General features: G+C 38.6%; 1 protein-coding gene across 10 annotated transcripts in view; it reads right to left on the bottom strand.

Moving 5' to 3' along the window:
• The window catches only part of ehbp1 (EH domain binding protein 1), a 178189-nt gene that overhangs the window by 137189 nt on the left and 19804 nt on the right, over positions 1–21196 (bottom strand). For all 10 annotated transcript variants that reach the window (XM_081616227.1, XM_081616228.1, XM_081616231.1 and 7 more), the window contains 3 exons: positions 19741–19798; positions 19487–19582; positions 15889–15942 (listed from right to left, as the gene is read on the bottom strand). In XM_081616227.1, the coding sequence (XP_081472353.1) occupies positions 15889–15942; positions 19487–19582; positions 19741–19798 (208 nt within the window). The remainder of the gene's footprint in view (positions 1–15888; positions 15943–19486; positions 19583–19740; positions 19799–21196) is intronic.

Here is a 21196-nt window from a genome sequence, read left to right as displayed (position 1 = left end):
CACTGACAAATCAGTATAGTTTAGATCTAGATCCTGTTCAAAAACACTAATTATCCCAAAGGGAAATTAGATGTTGTTTTAACTCATATCATCCAAGTATCTTTAAAGACATGCTAACAGATAATTTCCAGCAACAGACAACATTCCACAGTAACACATCCTCAATGACATTATCAGTTGTTGGGGAGCACTGCTGCTAATCCACCTCATTTGCTTTTGCCACTCCTCTTTAAATGTCTTTGGCCAGATGGAGAGACAGAATCTGGGATGTGATCGTTACCCATTTCTACTGACGGCAAATAATGTTTTGAACTTCCTCATTTTCTTCTCTCTACACTTTTGTAGTTAAAGCTGGTTACATCCACATAATCTAGAATAGAAATGTGTCCAAATTATGTTTGACAGGTTTTAAAATCATGGTTGATCCAAGTAATCATAGTTTATTATCCCCAGAAAGTGTCAGGCTGCAGCAGCCACAGCTATCAGTTATTCAAAATGTCATCCTTGCTAATGTATTACCCATGCTGTCATCAACCAGTCTTTGGTTGTGCATAAAACATACAAAAAACATAGAAGATGCTTATTACAGTATAGGCAACCCAATATGAATAATATCTTCCTATTTTTGGGGGGGAGTGGAGGAAAATGGAAATTGGTACTAAACCTGAGGCACAGAGAAAAATTGGTAATTGATTAATGGGCAACAGTTTGTGGAGTACTCTGTAGATCGATTAATCACTTCAGCATCAGAGATCACTCATGTTTCAACATTATAAGTATATTTTCTAATGGCCACCAAGCTAATATCTTCAGTCTTCACTTCCGCTCCTCATTTCTGTCCTCCTCCATCTCGCTTCCTCCACTCTTTCGTCTTATCAGTGTGTCCAGGGTGCCCTCCTCTCTTCTACTTTCTGGGTCTTTCTTTTGGGTGGCCCCTTAGTGCCCCCTCCTACACACACTCTCACACCCAGAGCATGCACTTCAGACAGGGGGCTAATGGGAAAATAAATTACCAGCCGGCAAAAGCCCTAGCTCGGCACTTCTGGCTGGAGAGAGAAAGGGCCCACAGGAGGGGCTGGCTGGAATGAAGGGAGGTGGTCCAAGAACTGAGAGAGGGAGAGAGAAAGACGAGAGAGGAAGACACACGAGTCGCCAAAAAAAAAAAAAAAAAAAGTTGAGAAAAGGGAAAAAATGCTTGGGAAAATGAGACAGAATGTACAAGGGGAAAGGAGGACGGTGAGAGAGAGGAAGATAGGTTGAAGGGATTAGCTGGAGTTCATTTGTGGTCTGTGAAGCGTCTGCTCATCACTTTTTCTACCATTTTACCATCTCTGGTCATCACAGACCATCACAGAGGGCTAAAATGACCAATAACATAAACACACATACACGCATCCTATACTCCTCAGAACCATATCTGGGATTGATTACTCTTTGCGAAGCAGGAGTTTAGGTATCAAACCAACAGATTTGCTATGGACATCTGAGATGGTGTGTGTGCCCGTGTGTATGCATTTATATTTTTGAGGTTGGGTTATTGGGTTTTGTTGTGTGAAAGGCGAAAAAAACGCACTCACACTTCAGAAGCAGAAAAATAAATTGTGGTCTCTTGGTTTTGTTTTCTCTCTTTCTGAAGGTTTAGAGGCAAACTCCAAAACTGCCAACTTGTGTTGTCTTTAGGCTTCTGTCTCTCCTCTACTCCCATCCAAAACTACCATGGGAAACTAATTGTGAGGTAAGGAATATGTATTCATTGCACAATAATCCAGAGAGGACTTTTTATTACACATGTTGAAACACAACATGTTTGCTCTTTTTAGTTTATTGAAATGCCAAAACAAACAGCTGTGAAAAATCCCTTTAATATTTCATCATTCTTTTGCTTCACTACTGAAGGAAGCAACCAATAAAACACAAACTAACAATTTACTTTCAAATGTTAATTATGTTATATAAATTCAAGACAAAAAATGTCTGTTGGAACTCTGAAGGTAACTCAACTATGTTTTCAATGAAGATTTTCTACAGCCAATTCTTTTTTTAAATAACATATTGTGATGTCCGTTGGATGATACTGAACAATACTGTTCTAGTTTCATTCTAAGATAACAGGTTAAGAAGATCATGAGTTTTAATAATACATCTGACTAGAGCATCTATATTTAAGAGATATCTAGTGGCGATATCAAGGTGAAGATAACGTGGAATTGTTTTTTGGAAGCAATTTCCATCCAACTTTAAGGATCTGTTTGGTTTTGCAGTTTTTGGCAGGCTGCTGAGATCTGACAGAGCTATGATAGGGCTCTAATCCAGGGCAAAGCTGATTTGCTTAAGGGAGGAGAAGGGAGGGGAAGGGGGTTAAGATGGCCTCCGACAAGAAACAATTGCCCCAAGTGAGAGTCTGCCTCTTTCCCACCCTGCTCCATGACAAAGGTGTACTCTCCATGCTAAGTGACAAATCTGGGGAGACAAAGAGCATTAGCAGGGTGATGCTCTGCTCCAGTGCCTCCGATTGTGGCCAACTCAAAGAGAATCTAATATGGATTTTGAAAAAAAAGGAGAAGGAGAGATTAGAATGAAAGAGAAACAATGAACACCTTCTACCAAGGGGGAATTAGTGGAGGGATTGGATAAGAAGCTGGTGCGACTTGGTGTGTGTGTGTGTGTGTGTGTGTGTGTGTGTGTGTGTGTGTGTGTGTGTGTGTGTGTGTGCGTGTGTGTGTGTGTGTGCGTGTGTGTGCGTGTGGGCGTGCGTGCGCGCTGCATGCTTGAGTGCTTGTTCTTTGAAATTCTGTTTTTCCGTGAAAGAACAATACAGTTTGCAGAATGTATTTATGTGCATTTACATGCAGCCTAAAATGGTTCTTGCAATATTCTTAGCATGCATCAGCCATCTTTGCCACTCATGGAAGCAATCTTTGTTTGAATTGGAGGAGGTGGAGGACAAAATGCAATTTGAAAACTACAGGAGCCTCAAAACAATATGTCTTTTGATTTCAATAAATTTTTTTCCTCCTTAAAACTTCAGGCTTTAGTCTAACACCTGGAACTCTTTGGGTGTGGCACTCTGAAAAAGATCCAAAGTACAGATCAGTTATGGATCACTCAAACCGCCAGTAGCTGGCTTAGCACTGGCATCAGAAGACATCTCAAGACCCCTATTCTTTGTCACTTAGCAGAACAACTGCCTCCGTTTGCCAAGAACTCAGTGTGTGTGTGGGTTCAATCCTTTGCATCTTCACATCCAAACAGGCACTCACACGCACTCACCGACAGCGGCTTTTCAAGCGATAATCTGGAATGATTCATCCTAAACACAAATTTAAGCTAAGTTCATCACACACACCTGCATGCATACACACATGTCCTTTCTCCACCGCCGGTAGACACCCAGCGCACATGCCGCCCACTCATGCCCAATGGGTCAAGCTTGTGGATAAACAGGGGGATTTGCAGAGGCCGCTATTTGGCGGCCCACACAGGCATGTCTACATCGCAGGCAGCCATCTTAAGTCCTAAGAGAACAAAATAAATAAGCAAGGCAGAGGAGATAACTGTTCAACTGACGTTTCACAGTTGTGCCTCGCTTCCCACCAGGAGCGTCTGGCCACCCATCGTCATCGTATAACACACAACAGAAACGAGATGAGGGGAAAGACAAGGCGGGAAAGTCTGATTAGAGTCAACTGAAAGTCACGAGGTTATCGAGGACAACCTCAGACAACTGTTGGGAGAGGAGGTAGTGGGCAAAAAATAGACTAAAACGTAATATTCAGAAATACTAACTCAAAAGCTAACTAAAAGGGAATGGGGTAAATACAGTTTGGTAGAAGAAACCTAATGTGACCCTGACTCTCCAAAGTCTTAACAGACCTTATCAGTAGTTTTCTGATAGAGATGAGTTCCATCAGCTTCTAAGATGTCTTGAATTAAACAGTTTTTTGAGACTCTCTATATTAAAAACACTAGAATAAGATCATTCTAATGAAAGCTGCCTTGTGAAGCACAACTCAGTCGCTGCTACCACCGTTCCTGAGCTATTATTATGGTTCTTGGATATGAAGATAAATGCTTTAAGCTTGGTATCATATACATTTGAGACTCCTCCTGTTGCTTATGTAAGAAAGGAAGTAGTTATTGTATTGTACTGTCACATTGGCTGTGTTTCCAACCAATTGTCACTCAAGTAATTTTGTTGAGTTTTTTTTAACGTTCCCAGTAAGAGAAAATACATAAAATGTGAATTATGTGTGTTTACACCTAATTGGACCAATTCAAGTAGGCAATGTGCAGCGTAATTTTGTAAGATATTGACGTTATGCACAGCTGTAAGAAACAAGAAGTAGAGGTTGCAAACTAGCATAGAGAACACATATCAGGAAAATGGAGAAATGTTTTCAGGAATGTGTTATTGGCCAAGTTGAAAATGTTCCCTCATTGTCAACTGATATTGGTGACTTTACATGTTGTCCAGAAACATAAAGAAATCCAATTCTAATGCAAAACAACAGTATAAACAGCTGGTCAGTCATGTGAGGTGCAAGTTTACTACATCTTATTTGTATCATAACCCTGACTCCAACATCTCTATGTCAGACTTTCTCAGCCAGACAAAGATTTAGAGAAGCAGCAAAGGCAATTGATGTGGCTTGGCAGTGCGTGCCAACAAGTGATGGTGTCAACCAGCACAGATTCCTGTGGAATATTGTCACTGTTGCCTGGAAACTAAACTATTAGCTGTTACAAGCTATGAGACTATTTTATACACAGTCTTTTGTCATACACCTCTTCAGATTTACTATAAGAGTATCTGCTACTGGTGATCCTTCAAGTCTATAGCATCATAAACCACTATGGCTCTTACTTTAATGAAAAGAGTTACGACATTTAATGTCACTTTTGGATAACGAAATATTCCTGAATTGCAAATAAGATGAAAGAAACCATTATTCCTGTTTGAAACATTTGAATTTGGAGTAGTCAGCTGGAAAAGACTGACCAAAACCGGACAGAATACATTCTCTATATTTGTAAAACATAATAAATGTTTTTTTTATCTATAAAATTTTCTCTTAAAGTATTGCTTAAGCCTTGCCTTGTTCATATGTACCCAAACCTGTATTTTGGATAGTCCTGTGAGCTGGACACATCATTACACACTTTTCTCAGTTAAAGCTTTTAGAAATCCAGGCCAAGGGTCATAAATCTTTGATACCAGCATGGTAACATAATCTAGCCACTATGCTATCGTTGATTTCCAGTTAGCTCTACATAAACCCCATGCTCAACAAAAAGAGTTATGTCAGTAGGTATGTTTCTCTTGTGTAAGTAGATCCCTTGGACAAAAAATAAAATAAAAAATTTGTGGAAAAGACATTCATATTTGATTATATTTAAATGCATAAATTGTTATATAGGTAATGCATGATTGACTAATTGAGAAGGTGGACATATGTACATACGAACTGTCAGTGTTTGCTTTGGTGTCTGGTGGCATCTGCTGTGTTGTTGGCTGGAAACTAATCGCAACGGGAGGCTGAAGCCCCAGACTAAGGAGATGAAAGCCGAGGTCACAACCTGGACCAGTGGGACAAGTCACTTTCACAAATACACTCTCACGCATGCAAGTCAGAGCATACACAGGCTGCGTGCACATGGCGTACACAGGACTCGCTGCAGACATATTGGTCTTTCACCGACACACATAGAACACAGCATGAGTGGTGCAGCGCAAGGACGAAGGATGACAGAATGAATAAGATAAAAGAGCAACCGTGTCAAAAATATGACAGATGAAATGCACAGAAACATAAAAGAGCCAGAAAAAAAGGAGTATGAAATGAATTAGAGGAGGCACAGAAGCAAGGCTCTACCTCAACTGGGCAACGGTTTAATCAGCTTAATTAACAAACATAGGCACATAAGCAAAAATAGGCACGCGTGCAAAGATAAAAGATGTGTGTGCCAGCAGCGTTACACAGCAGAGCGTGATAGCATGGAGAAGCATGTGCATCTGTTCTTTAACCTGCAATTGAATAACTCTGGTAAAGTATGTGGGTTAAAAAAAACCCATCAGAATATTTATTCAAAATGAGTGTCAATTTAATAATTTAACCAAACTGTGATTATTATTTTGAGATAACACAGTGTTTTTTACAGGTGTATATAAACTCAGTTTAAGATTTAACTCTGAAGCACAAGTTAAAGTCCCATCTTTTTTTTCTTTTTTTTTGTGGCAGGCTGCTGAAGATTTTCAAAACAGTTTGAAACCGTTTCTGAAAGCAGTTCATACATTAAAAAGCTTGTTTTTAATGTGAATAAAGGCCAGCTTATGCTCCCGTTATGAATATAAATAGGGACATCCATGTTTAACGCAAGCGTCGCATCATGTTTTCAATTAGTTTGTTCAATTGTGGTGATTGTTAGGAAAAGTAGCCATTTGTGGAAACTTCCGAATTGCTTCCATATTTGGCAGAAAGGCTCAAATAGCAGCAAACATGCCAATGGTAGAGGAATTGATAATCTGCATTTTCAGAAAGAGATATAAAAAGAGGCACCAGAGTAGATGAAATTGGGTCTTTGCAACCATTAAATACATTGGAGTACGAGGATGAAGAAATTCTGGGGTAGGATTAGGGGTAGTACTTAGTTATTCGACAGTGATGTAGTGAGAGAAGCAAACAACAGCATAGAGCTCTATAGACATGTTTTTATCCTTTACAGTCCAACATAGTTATATTCCCTGCTGCAATTTTTGTAATTATGCGCCTTTAGGTGAAACTGAGCAGAAAAAGACACAAAGCACTAAAGAGACAAAATAAAACAATTTATCTGTCAAAAAGCAAATTTTCACACCAAGTGGACACGAGTCATGAGAAGTCAAGAATGCAAATGTCTTGAACAGCAGGGACAGCACAGAAGTTCAGATAGTTACATACATTCATGACACCTGCGAAGAAACGCAACCACACAGGAACCTCATGGCGGTAGCAGCTTTTAGTCAGCAGACTGACCACATGACAGGGTGGTGTGGTATGGATTATAGGCCAATAAGCCTATTAGGGTGACAGCAGGGACCACCCGGCCTCCACAGTCACCTACAACCCACAGACACAACCACACACTGCCCTGACATACAACTTACTGGACACAAAGCCAGATACAAACTCAAGCAAATACTTCTGACAATTTGTCTGACAAAAACAGAACGATATGAAACAAAAACATTTACATTGTAATCTTTACGAAAGTAAGACCATTATATTCTTATTTTTTACAGGCTGGTAATGCCTTACAAAGAAAAGAGGCAGAACATGCAGGCATTTACAGTTGCAATAGGTGTGTGTGTGTTAGTGTGCCTGCGTGTGTGTGTGTGTGTGTGTGTGTGTGCGCGCGCACGTGCGCGTGTGTGTGTGTGCGTGTGTGCCTCCGATGCGGTGTGTGTGCCTGCACAGAGGGGAGTCTGAGCGTGGGGGGTAATCACGAGCATCTGTCCCCTCTCTGAACGGCAATTAATTAGATTAAATTAATTTGGGAAGCATGTGTGGATGTGTGATCAAATGCTACAAACCGCCTGCCTTCTTACACCCACCCACACAGGAAATAATGTACATTCTCTAAGCTTTGAACTATGAAGCACATTTCAGCTTAAATTATCATTGCAGGCACATGCAAATACTTTAAGTGAACATGCCGTTTCCTCTGACACAATAAATGAACCCTATTGAGTCCCAACAAGTATTTAAAAATGAGCAGAGGTGAAAACTTCGGTGACACACGCGTGCACACAATCACAAATTAATCCCAATTTGTCGGCCACGACACAGGAGAAACTTTTGGGATTTCATACTTCATACCAGCTTTTGTCACCTTTGCGTGAATAGCCAGGAGCTGAAATAATTGTGTTTTTCTTCCCCGAGGCCCAGTTGGTGCTCACAAGCCACTGGCCTACGTAATATGTTCCAGACAGGGAGAGGGGGAGGAGGGCAATGTGGCTTTGGGTGCGATACAAAAAAGAGCTAGGGTGTGTGTTTGGGAAGGTGTGCTTAATGCTGAAGAACGCAGGCTGCCTACTCCACTCTTATTTTGTGCTAAATAAATTAGGTTTGGAAAAATTCAATATTTGAGAACAAGATGTTTGTGTGCAACAAATATGGACACTCCTGTTGATAATACTTTGTAGAACCCATCTTTGCCAACAGGAGAGGATCTCCCTACATCATTTTATCAGGTTGGAGTATTCAGGGCAAGGGATCTTTGACTATTCTGTGCACTCCCTTTACAGTAGTGATGCACTCTTATGTATTATGTACAACAATATGTCCTACATACTATTTTATTTGATGTTGAAACATTTACATGATTTAGGTGGCTTACATCAGTAAAAGTCATTTTAACATGTCTGCATCGGTCCAAGAAGTGAAACTGGTCCAACATTAAAAGCTAATGTTTATTTTCATTTTTTTGTTGTCTGTGTTTGTGTTTCAGGAGGGGGTGAAAAGAGTTGGGTTGGCAATGTGGTGATTGTTAAGTCATATGCAGAGTTTAACTTTATGGCCTGAGCATGACCCAAAATTCGGACCAAGCCAGGTCAAAGGTATTTCTTCGATAGACAGGTCAGGCTCGGTTTCTGTGGCACGTTTAATGAGCCTGCAATAGATACAGTACTAAGAAGACCAAACAAGAATGTGCAACAAAGTTATGATGATCTGCCTAATATAATCTGAATAGAGGAAGTAGTTTAAAAAATGTTAAGGGAGGAAAGAAAGAAAATAAAGTGCAGAAGTTCATTAGACTCAGACAAGCAGCTAGGCAATTTTTCGCTCTTATCAATCAGACATCCTAGAGGATTTCCACTGGACTCACCCTGCCACTACAACAAGAGACAAAATGGAGCTGGAAGATGTCAAACAAAAGCCAAGAACAGGAGAACTTACATGGCTTACTTGAATAAATTAAACGAAAACAGAAAAACTTTAATTAAAATATGTCGGGTTTATTTGGGCTCGGGCTTAGAATTCAAATGAATTTGGTCAAATCAGGCTCGAACACAACGCCTACAGGGTTGGATTTTATAGACCTGATGTAAACCATAGTTACATAACGTTGGTGGTGGTGCACCGGGGGATAAACTGAAGAGAAACTAGTCAGCGGGGTGATTGGTTTGTTTTCTGGTGGAAGTGGGGGGGCATTTGGTGTGTTAAATGGGTAGGAAATATAATAAAATGCATATTTATTTTATTTGTTTAATATAAATAACAGCAGTACATTTTGGTTTTTTGCTATATCAGCAATTTTAATATCAGTCAAAATGTTCAAATTGGTGCATCCCTAATTGCTATTTGAGTAAAGCCATGCCAACATCCTTTTTTTTCTCCAAAGTCCTTACTTATATATAGCGAGAGAACCCTCAACGCTAAATACTGTAAGAATTAAAAATTCTTGTGTGGATGTTCTTGTGTGGTTGTCTTGACATGTTTGGCAACATGTCAAGACAGGTTGCCAAACAGCAGAGCATCCATACGCGGTCAGAAATGCGTTCCGTCCTTGGTGACATTGATGTAATGTGCACAAAAAAAAAAAAAAAAAACTGTTGAAGTAGGACTGAAAGGGTAAACGATGGGGGAGGAGCAAGGCAGAGTGGGCTTTGGAGTCTCTATCACTGTATATTCAATGTATTCTGACATGATAGCTTCTCGCCTTTAAATACAGCAGCCCTGTGTGAGTGTTGGTGCGCGTTATTTAAATCCTCTCACAAAGCTTTGAAGATGAGTGAAGTTGGTCTCCAATCTCCAGCTCTGGCTGATATGCAAACGCAGAGAAAATACACACAGACATACATACGCACATTAACCCCACTGCCACTATGCACACACAAAAGGGCTTGCCAGCACAATGCCTTCAAATATAGCTGTCCAATCTTCTGACTCTCAATTTGCCCACCTTTTTGATAATATGTGGCTGTTTGAAAAAGGGTGAAAGGCAAGGGTGGCATGCAATTTAGAGATACTACTACGCAGACATTTGCAGTCATCCACCTCACTCCATTGCTTTCTCTCTCTCTCTCTCTTTCCATCTTTTGATTATGCGATTCGCCTTGTCAGACGAACAAATAGGGGAGGGAAAAAAAAAAGGTAGTGTTTAACACTACCTTTTTCAATGACAAAATACAATCTAGACAGGGCCAGTAATTCGACAGAGAGGGATTAGCCTAACGCAAGGTTGGGCCCCGAGATTAAGACGAAGCCAGAGAGCGGGGATCTTGAATTTCATCATCTTCAGTGCTTGGGCACAATGGTCTTCTTCCCCTTTTCTCCTCTGCCGTCTGATGAGGGGTCAGGAGAACTCACCTCTCCTCTTCTTCTGTTCCTTTTACTAAGAGCGGCACTCATGACTGCTTTCAGCCCGACTGTAGATACCAGAGTGGTCGGGGAACCTCAGAAGATCAGAGCTCTCTACATACTTCTGAACAAACAAGGACAGTTTGGGAAACTAAAGACCAATAGTGGCCTTTTAAAAACTCCTAAGGATGTTGGCCTGTCATTAAAAGCATCCAAAAAGGCCGAATTATCTACTGACAGCTACAAACATGATCCAACAGATTTAATTATAGCTGCATGAATGAAGGCCTATTGCAGATCATTGTGCTAGGCTGCCCTCTTGTGGTGAATTTTTATAGTTACCAAATTTCTGCAAATCTGCACTTGAGACAACGGGAACACAATGCACCGATAAACTAAAGGATGATAAGTTTGGAGCCATTCATTGTGGAAATTAATCTTATAATGATTTTAAATTCCTAGTGATTTAGTTAAACTATTTTGTTTCCAATGCCAAATGATTTCAAAACAAATAACTTCAATAAACTTTACACGCATGAGCCGGATGTACAAGTTTGAAGTTACTTTAACTTTTCTCCAACACCCTCTTAGTAAAAACTATTTCCAACAGCACTAATATTTCTTAAAAGTGCCCTTGCAAGTTGTAATTTGACCTTTTGTTGGCATCAAAAGCTTCTGGCATAATTCTGGTTGTATGCTCCAGCACATCTTAGCAAACGATCTAAATTAACGTCACTAATTCTGCTATCTTAGCTTGGACCTGGCTTCTAATCACAGCTCACCTATTTTAGAAACAAGTTGACATTAGAGCCGTTCCACAAATTCAATGCAAGTTTTACTGACTCCAAATCCTGCTTTGATGTGTTAGAACAACAAACTGTGTTTCAGTTTTTAACCATTTGGCTCGACATGTGCCCCCTAAGAAAAGCTGATAAGCTAGAGTGATCAAGAATATTTCAGGAGCAATAACATAATATTCCGAAAACAATAATTTTGCGATATGACATGATAGCTTCTTGCCCTGATAGTTTAGGTCTAAGTGACAAAAATTGTGTGATGTGGAATTGAGGGTGCACCAATAAATCGGCCCTGATTTTTGTATTTCTGGGACATTAGAGATTAGCCGATACCTGCATCTAAAACCCTCGTCTTATCCTCCAATCTCTACAGTCCACAGTTAACAAAAGTCAGCCCACTGTTGCCAGCTTAGCGGCTTCATGCCTATTTTAGCGACTTGTCAAAGAAAAAAATTGGTATTGGCCAAAATCTGAATCGGCAGGTCAGGCTTTTTAAGAACAGTGATTGGACAGAAAACTGTAATCGCTGCGCTACTAGTTTAAACTTAAAGAAACAGATACTATCAAGTGTGGCTGCGGCAGAATCATGTTGTCAAACTATTTTGCTGAAAATGTCCAGAAAAAGGATGTACATTTCAGAAACAGGATGAAATAATAGAAAATGTATCTCTAAATTCAGGATGAATAACTTAATGGTTGAAGCTTGGACACAACTGGTTAATATTCCACATTACAGCTGCTTTTAGAAAGGAAATAAAAGAACAACAAAGAAGAACACGGACCTCAAATATATTCAAAATTTGGATTTGGATCTGTGACAGGAAATCAACTAGTTTGTATCTGCGATGTAGTTTACAAAGGGACATTTACGTAAAAATGAGTGTTGGTTATTTATTTTCGCTTGTGTAATTTGACCGTATATAGATTAGAGAAATTTACAAGAAATGGCGCATCCAGTTCTTGTTTATAGAATTCATTATGCAAAAAAAAAATAAAAAATCAAAAGAAAAGAAAAAAAAAGTTTTAAATGCGTCATTAAAAGGAAGGCCACAACTGATCTGACTTTCATCACTACAATGAGCAATTTAACCTTCTGACCCACAATTTAGCCTTCAATCAAACCTCCCTTTCTAGTGCACATGTAGTTGTGTGACTTTAAAATGTATATGGTCATTCAAACGTAGAAACTTTTTTGCAACTAAAATACAAAACATTTTCAGCACTTATAAACTTTCATGGTACATAAGTTGAGTTTGAAAAGGATATTGTTGCAAATTTAACTTTCTACCTCTTACACACAAGAAAGTGAAAATACCCAGCAGTCTGGAGTGACTCTTGTCAAACCAATCAGTAAGCAAGCACATCAAAATATTACGATTTCCATGTACAATCCATAAGTAGCTGTGTGTGCGCTTCGTTGATTCCAAATGTTAGCCAGAAGCCCTTCACATCCAAGTTTATAAAGGAGTAAAGTTACTGTCTCCCTCTCCCATGTTCTTCATTCCAGCTGTCAGGAGCCTGGTATGGCTTTGATCTTCTGTCATTAGTCAGGCATGCAGAGACAGAGGCAAAAATTTAAACTTGTCTGTTTTCTCTCCTTTTTATGCTCTTTTTTTTTGCCCTCTCCCACGCTCCTTGCAGAAGACATCGGCTGACCAGTTTGTCTCTTCGAGTCTCTTTCACGGCATAAATGTGCTGTTGCTAGCTTTGACGTGTACAGAAAGCGACAGCGTCGGTGCGCTCAGTTAGCTCGTCTTAATGCTTTCTGTCCCACAGACATTCTTTCAAAGGACTTTGAGGAGTCTCAAAGGTCAGAGGTCATTTGCTGAGCTCAAGTGATGTAACTTCAGTCTGAGGTCACATCAGGCATCATCAGGAAGCATTCACTGGAGATTCATGAGCTGCTGTTATTCCCTCGAACAGCACTGCTTTCAGTAGATTAGTGAATGGCAGAGACGTTCACATGGACATTTTGTTGATCCTACTGAATCAGAGAAAGTGTTTGCAAATACTGAGTCTGAGTCAAATACTTATTATCCCTGCAGAACACAGTAGTCATATGATATAAATCCACTATTAGTACAAAAAACAAAATAAAGTGAGACAGGCAGTGAGAAGTCTATCTGGATAATAGGGAAAACATATTAATTATTTCCACCTAAAAACTTCTGCTATTAAGGCAGTGAAATATAAAAAATATTTTACTGCAGTCCAATCATATCTTGGCAATATTGCTTAAAGTGGTATTGCATTAAACAAATATTATCCAGTCCCCCTGTGAAAATAAAAAAGTAAATACTTGCCCGTTTTCTAATATTTTTTCAAATTGTAGAGCTGCATAATATCAACCCGATGATACAAGTCTGAGATAGCTTTAGCATGTTAACTGCTACAATACACACTGGATGCTGTGTGAAAGCGGTGGTGTTCCTAAAGTCACCACTGTTAATGAGACCTTATCAACTGCTTAGTAAAATTTGGGCAATTAATCTAGCTGACAGAACTGAGAAAAGTGGGAATGAGTCAGTTTCGGTATCAAGGTTCATTATCAAGGTTTGTAAGTAGTTCTGGTTTCAATAACTGATTCAGTTTTCCATAATACAGCTCCTCGCTCCTCATAGCAAATTTGCGTGTGCTGGGACAATCACTTGAAAAAAGGCACAAGTGCCGAGCACACAGAACAAGAAAGTGACTGATTTTTCTGAGTACGTCAGCCTGCTGAAAATGGTAACTGAACACATTTAGGTCACGGGTTTGTGGCTGGTTTAAAACAAAATTAAAAAGTTCAGTCTCATTTACAAAAGCTTCTTCCTGTGCCTGTGGTACATCCTGGACACAGTCTCTCTTTCCCTTCTCTTAGCATCTGGTTTGTTACCTATTAAATAATATGCATTCAAATCAAAGAACTATATGCAGTCCTGAAAAACAAGTTACTCTCTGCGTTACTTAGCTCCACTCAGTTTTGCCTGTTCTCTCCCTAATTTCGGTCATCAATATTTTCTGCCTGACTTTGTTCCTCAGATTTTACAAAAGCATGTCATGAAAGGGTCATTTTTACTGCACATATACATTAGATTTATTAATGTATTTTTAAATGCATTAAAAGTAATTTCAACAATTCATATTTAGTTTAGGCAGTTGTTTGGCTTATTAATTACTATGGTAAAGCACAAAGTTCATAGAGACATTAGCTTTGTTTTTATGCAAATTTTTGTTCAATCAATTACACCCAATGTTACACCTCCATTATCAGCTGCCTCCTTCTTCTGTCTTCTCGAAAAATATCAGTGAGCTTTGCACATTTAGTGGCATCCTCCACTAATGCCTCTCTTTTCTTTAACCCCACCTGGTTTCTTCCTACCCATTTTTACTCTCTAGTCAAAAGATGCAGCCGCTTCTCCAATCTGCCCAGACTTATAGCAGATGTGCACTAATGAAGAGGACTCAACCAACTGTGAGCTTAACAGGGGTGTTGTTTTTTTGTTTTGTTTGTTTATTTTTTGGTTTTTGTTGAAATGATAGCTCCCAAACTGCCATTGCCATCTCTAAAAGGGACAGATCAAATATGAGAAAATAGCACTACTAAGATACATATTCTACCATCCTTTTTCCACCCTCGTTCATGGGCGCTGATCAACCCATGAACAAAGTCACCCACCGGGAAACCTCCCAATTTTCGCCATCACACCTTGGTACAGGGGCCAGAACAATGGTCAGGACCAGTTCTACAGGGGCACTGGCCCCTTTTGGCCCTTGTCAGTCAGTTTCGGTGTCAAGGTTATCACAATTGGAAATAGTTATAGTTGAACTGCCCATGACTTTGGACCACCAAGCAACAGTTCAGTTTTTTTTCCCTCTTAAGCCTAGGTATGACGCTCCTGATGTCATCTTTGGTTCAGGGGAAAAGTGACAGTTGCATCCCATGTGCGAGCGATTCATCACTGCGTAGCAGTACTCGATGCAGCATATCCAGCCTCAGTTTACTCCTTATGAAGCTCCCACAAATTTGTTTTTTAATACATTTTTCTTGACAATCCTTACAGCTCTGCGGTTCTCCATACTGCTGTTGCATGTTGTTCTACAACTATTTTTCTTTCCACCAACTATGAATATTCTTGAAGGCAGCACTTCATGAACAACCAGTTTCTCCAGCAGTGACCTTTTCTGGCTTCCTCTCCTTATAAAGGATGTCAATGATCGTTTTCTTGACATCTGTCCGGGTGGCAGTCTGGCCTACTGACCCAGACTGGGAGAACATTTAGAGGCTCAAGAAACTTTTGCAGATGTTTGAATTAATTAATTGACTGGGTGTGGCACCGTGACTTTCCAATAGTTAACATTTTCACAATATTCTTTTTTTAACACACTGAGTTTTGGGTTTTACTTATCTGTAAGCCATAATCATCAACATTACAAAAAGTAAAAGGCTTGATATGTTCCACTCTAATAAATCTTCATAATACATGAGGTGATTGACAAAAATACTTATCTTTTTTATATTCGTATTCTATTTGTTTTTATATGCACCTTTACAGTAACCACGACACCCAAACATGAAGTAGCATGTAATGACATCCACTAACCACATGGTGGCAGAAACAGCACAAAAATATGTTCTTGTACACTCAGAGGTTGACTTTTTTTTCTTTTTTTTACTTAGTTTTCTAAAAGTTTTCAAATCTGCATAGCACGCAAGTCACATGAAGCGACAATTGTTTCACAAAATGAGGTGAAAAATACTTAATACTCACATTTTCAATGACAAATGTCCACTCCTTGTCCTCAAACTCTTCCGCATGGGGATCCTGTAAAGGCAGAAACAGCAATCATCAAGCTAGTATTTTTTACTAACTTTTATACATCTGTGGATGGATGAATATTGTGTACAATTTACACAATATTAGGAATCCAATAAAAGTCTAAAAGTGGAAGATCAACTGCTTTATTGGTGCTCTGCCTCAGCCTTCTGGGTTACAGCTACCTGAAATAAATAAGTGCTGTATGTTTTTACATTTACTGCACAAAAGCCCAGAGCTGAGCTGACATTTTTTATGTATTTTGATGCTTTGAGACAGAAAAAACAGGAAGCAGATACTTTTTGTTACAACTTTAATTATATGCATCCAAAATGTGGTGTGGGGGCCCTTTGCGGCTCTTTTAATGATTTTGTTTGGCTCCTGACCTCAAGCCAAGAATGATAGAAATAATTGACCCAAACAATTTGGAAAATGTCTGTTTTTCTCTTAATAAGGCAACAGTCTGAAGCCCTTTTTATGTTTTGGATGCTTAATGACATATTGATTTCATTTAAAAAAATGTATTGTTAAGCAGGTAAAACTCAAACAAAAAAATCGCTAACTGATTTTTGCATTATTAATTTCATAAATCTTGTGGGTCACAAGTAGTTTAAATTAGCCAGTTGTGGCCCTCAGGGCACAAAGTGTGGACACCAAATCTAGGTCCAAATTTTTCAAATCTAGATCTACAAAAGCTAATTTATTAGAAAGACCTAGTCAAAGTACACCCCTTATTATCAATAGAAATTCTGCAACAATACTTGAACACAATCAAGCAAAGGGTGATACACAGTTACTTTTAGTTGCATATGCAACTAAAAATCTTATTCAGATTTTTATTTGCATGAGCAAATAAACAAATTTACCATCTTTTTTCTTTCACCTCAAAATTATGTGCTACTTTGTGATGATCTGTCACATAAAATCCCTATAATAGGCACTGAGGCTTGTGGTGTGACATGAAAACATAGGAAAAGTCTTTGAAATCTTTAAACAGGTTTAAACTATGTGTTTTCACATAGTTTACATTTTTTTGGCTTCGTCTTTTTTAAAGAATCCAGAACTGTTTGCCTCATTTTCCTGCTGGGGTTTTCCCCTATCCATGCACTTTTGGATCTTAATATTTGTTTCATAAATAATACTGATAAATAATACCTGAATATTTCAAAAAATATATCTTTTCTTTTCTTTTGATGCATACACTGTGTACAGTTTCATTTTCCGGTCCCACACAGAATTACTATGCAATAACAATAGAACAAATAAATCCAATTCAGGGAATAAAATTTGTATTTTCGCATTTTACAAAGTAGTTAAATTGTATTTACATTTTTTAAACATATATTTCTAATATTGCATAAAAAAGTTTAAAAGGTTAAATGAAAAATCTGTGGAATGTGCCAATGTATTTACACAATTAATCAATTACTTGTTGGAATAATCAATTATGAAAAATAATGGGCAGTTGCAGCCCTAAACTTTTTCACAAAAAATTAGAGAAAAACAAAGTATTATTTAACGAAATGGCTGCTTGACTTATTTTTGAAGTGATACATTAATGTTGGTGAGATATGGCTGCTTTTCACAGTTCAATAATCATTCTCCATCACTGTTCAGATCTTTTACCGTCAAACAACATTTACAAATACAAACAGGAGGTGATTCTCCTGCTCTGAATGATCCTCTGAACTCCATTATTTTATAAGCACATAAACCAAGCCAAGCATCATCAGCCATCAGTTCTGCCTGCAACGCCGCTAAATATAACCAGCAGGTAGCTAAACACCCAATTTCCCCGTCTTTGTCTTTATTGACCCATTTCGACGAAGAAATTCAGTTTGTATTTTTCCGTATTTATTTTTCTTGTGCATCCCATCTGCTGAGAAGAAGCAGATGCCAAGATTTAAAGCAAACAAAATCGAGTCCTGCAAAAACACGCCGAAGACTTCCCACTGACTGCACTGCTTGTTGACACTTCTGTGCACATTCTAAGTTAGTTTTTATTTTCGGTCTTTCCTCGTGATTTACAAAAGTTCGGCTGAGGTTGTGCGCTGATGCAAATCTTGCAGCTTTTGAGCGTGATACAACACTGCTGACTCAGCTGTTCCCACTGCTGAGCCTTAGGCCAGGCAGCACTATGAATAAATCTGCCAAAGACTGTCTTTGTTTATTAAAGAACTAATCCAGTCATTTCTGTTTTCTAATGCAGTGCTTCTCTTTAAAATATAAACATCTGCATTTTAGCAATAGGAGAAACACCCACTCTGCCTTCATTTGCATTTCTCTGCAGGTTTTAAACACTGCACAATTAAGTCATGTCGCTGTGTAGCTACTCAATAAAACTGTACAGCAGGCACTTCTAGGTAAATACACCTAATGAAGCTGCTCACACAGAGAACAGGGAGGAACAAAAATGTAGCATGCGACATGTCGGTACATGATTTGTTTCCAATATATCTGCAATTATTGAAATTATAGGGAATTTAGCTTAAAAAATAAAAAAAAATCATAACACATTGTGTAACGGTCCGGATTTTGTTTTACTGTTTGTTAACTGATACAAAACACTCTGAAGACGAGGTGGTGGTAAGCTACGGAGCCAGGGTTGATTGATTTGGCCTTTATCTAAATGGAGAAGGTAAACTTAGTACAAATACATGTTTGTGACTGTTTAAAAAAAAAAAAAGAAAGTGGAGGCTAAAGGAAAGTAGAATGGAAGACCTGGAACACATAAGATAGGATTTAAATATCTGGAGAGACTTTCACAAGATACGTCTTGATAAATCAGGGTTGGAATTTGCTAAGAAGCTTCACAAAAGTCTTGTTTCCATCTCAAGACAATAACTTGTTGTTAAGAATGAACAGACATGTGACAGGAAGTAAAAAGCCATCACCTTCTCCTCTGAACGTGTAGTGGCATTTCTTGCTGTAATATTTTAAAAGCCTGCAAATATGTAACTGTACTGATGCAGGATAGTTTCATAATGTAAAAAGGAAATCCCACAATAAGAAAAAAAATGGAATAAAAAAATAAATAATTCGTACTGGAGGTTAATGCTGACATTTCAAATATATTAAAGGGCTCATTTAAATTCATCAAGCAATTAATTGATTTATTGCCTATTGTGACAGGCTCATTTCAAAGTGTCCACTTCAGTTTAATCGCATGAAAATATGCAATAAAATAGTCACAAAAATATGAAGGTGTACTTACTTTTGTGAGATACTGTGTTATGCTTCTCCAATAAAATCTGTATTTATTCACAGGCTTATTAGACAATGTTAGCAGGGGTACCGATAAATGTTGTCAGCACTGAAAGTGTTAATGTTAGGCAGCCTGGTGAGGGCTAAGAAATGGAACAGGACAGTGAGCTGGTCTGTCAGCACAGAGGCTCTGGAATGTTTAAGTAAGCAACGTACTTTAGATTAAGGAATGTCGTCTATATACAATTACATGAGCAACTATAAAACAAAAACATTGGTAATAAATGTACATGTGCACATTCTTTTTCCTCATATTTCCAACTATAGTCTTAACACAACTGTAGCTTACCTTAAACAGAGTGACTGTAATCTCAATGTTCTCTGGTACAGGCCACACTACAACTCCTCTGTATGGGTTTTTGATGCCAGGCTGCCAGCTATGGGACTACAGCGACAGAGAGAGAAGAGAAACAACAATGCCAAGAGGAAATTTGAGATGGGGTTTATACATATATATAAATATTTTAAATGACATTTAAATACTCTCTATATATACATAGAGAGAGAGAGGATTTAAATGCCATTTAAAACGTATAAACCAACCTTAGAGGATTTCCGACGACTTCTGCGTGTCCAAACCACCACCAATTTATCTGGTTGCCTGTGAAACAGAAAAATGGAGGATTGGTGGAAAAGGAAAAAGATTTACTTTATCTTTGGACTTTAGAGCATAAAACCGTATTGAGTCTTTAACGTAAACGCTAACGTACAACAGAAGCAGATCCTGAACTACACTTTGAATTAAAAACATACCGTGTTCTGCAAAAGTATTCATACCCGTTTGAACTGTTTTTTTAGGATTAGAATAACACTAACTGGCTATCTCTGGTCGTCCCGCAGTTTATTTTGAAACTTAAGTAGGACAATGTGCTACTTTCGGGTGGGCTCACAGCTTATTATTCCCACCCCCCCACCCCCAAAAAAAGTAGTTCCAACAAAGTCCTTTACCACCATTCTTCATTTTATATAATCAGGTGGTGCTAACAAATCTTGCTTTTAAAAGCTGTGTTTATTATCCCATTTTCCAGCTGCTGGTCCACACAAGAGATCAGCTGATCTGGACTGTGAAACGTTCACAAGCAGTGCCGGTGGTTTAAAATAAGTGTTATCAAATTAGATTCAATTATATTGGAGTATCTATTTTGCAGAGATACCGGGATAAATAATATGCGTCTAGATAAACTTTTACCACGCAGTAAAACTGTTCTCTCTCAAAAAAAAAAGTGAAAACAGTGAATGAAACAAGGGAACGATGAAAAAGTGCGGAGGTACTTTTATTGCGGCATGTTGTGTTTTATAGATCTGTTATTGTACTTTTCTATCATCTCAATTCAAAATGAATTAGAACCAGGGTTTGTTAAAGAGTGGTTTAGTTACATACACAATGTTACATTGGGAATGCAGACATTAGGCCGTGCATGAGCAAAGGAAAGTCAGAGCGGCCGGCAGGCACGGACCAGGTGTTGATCAAGTGTGTGAGATTTAAGCACATCCATGACAAATTATTTTTTGTTCACAAGGATGCGCTGACGTCAGACTCCATGTACGCTCAGGTTGGGGACTCAAAAATAATGCCATAATTATCAGTGGCACAATATGGAGGAATCACAAAATCTACTGGAAAAGTGAGGATGTTTACCACTTCGCTCCCCTACAGATGCAACACACACAGCCTGGGAGTTTTTATTGTTCCATATCAGAGCACTGGTAATGATTGTTGAATGGCTCAGGCCTCAAGTTTATATATTATCTTCATCTGTGCTGCATCCACCCTGTTAATCTGAATAGCTAAGCCTACTTGACTGCAGTACAACACATCGACATGAATACCTGAACAATGGGCAATATCTCCGACTGGTTCAGAGACTTTTTTTTCCTCCTTGAAAGACTGGTAGCACTGGTGAAACCTCACTTTTTTCTTATTTACTGCTCTACTGAGAAATTAGGTCGCATTTGCAACTAAATTGGTGACGCTTGTGGAAAACTTTAAAAAGTAGGA

The sequence above is a fragment of the Poecilia reticulata genome, chromosome 15 (genome assembly GCF_904066995.2).
Source record: "Poecilia reticulata chromosome 15, P_reticulata-male-v2, whole genome shotgun sequence".
Lineage (NCBI taxonomy): Eukaryota > Metazoa > Chordata > Actinopteri > Cyprinodontiformes > Poeciliidae > Poecilia > Poecilia reticulata.
This window is presented reverse-complemented; position numbering and strand designations above follow the sequence as displayed.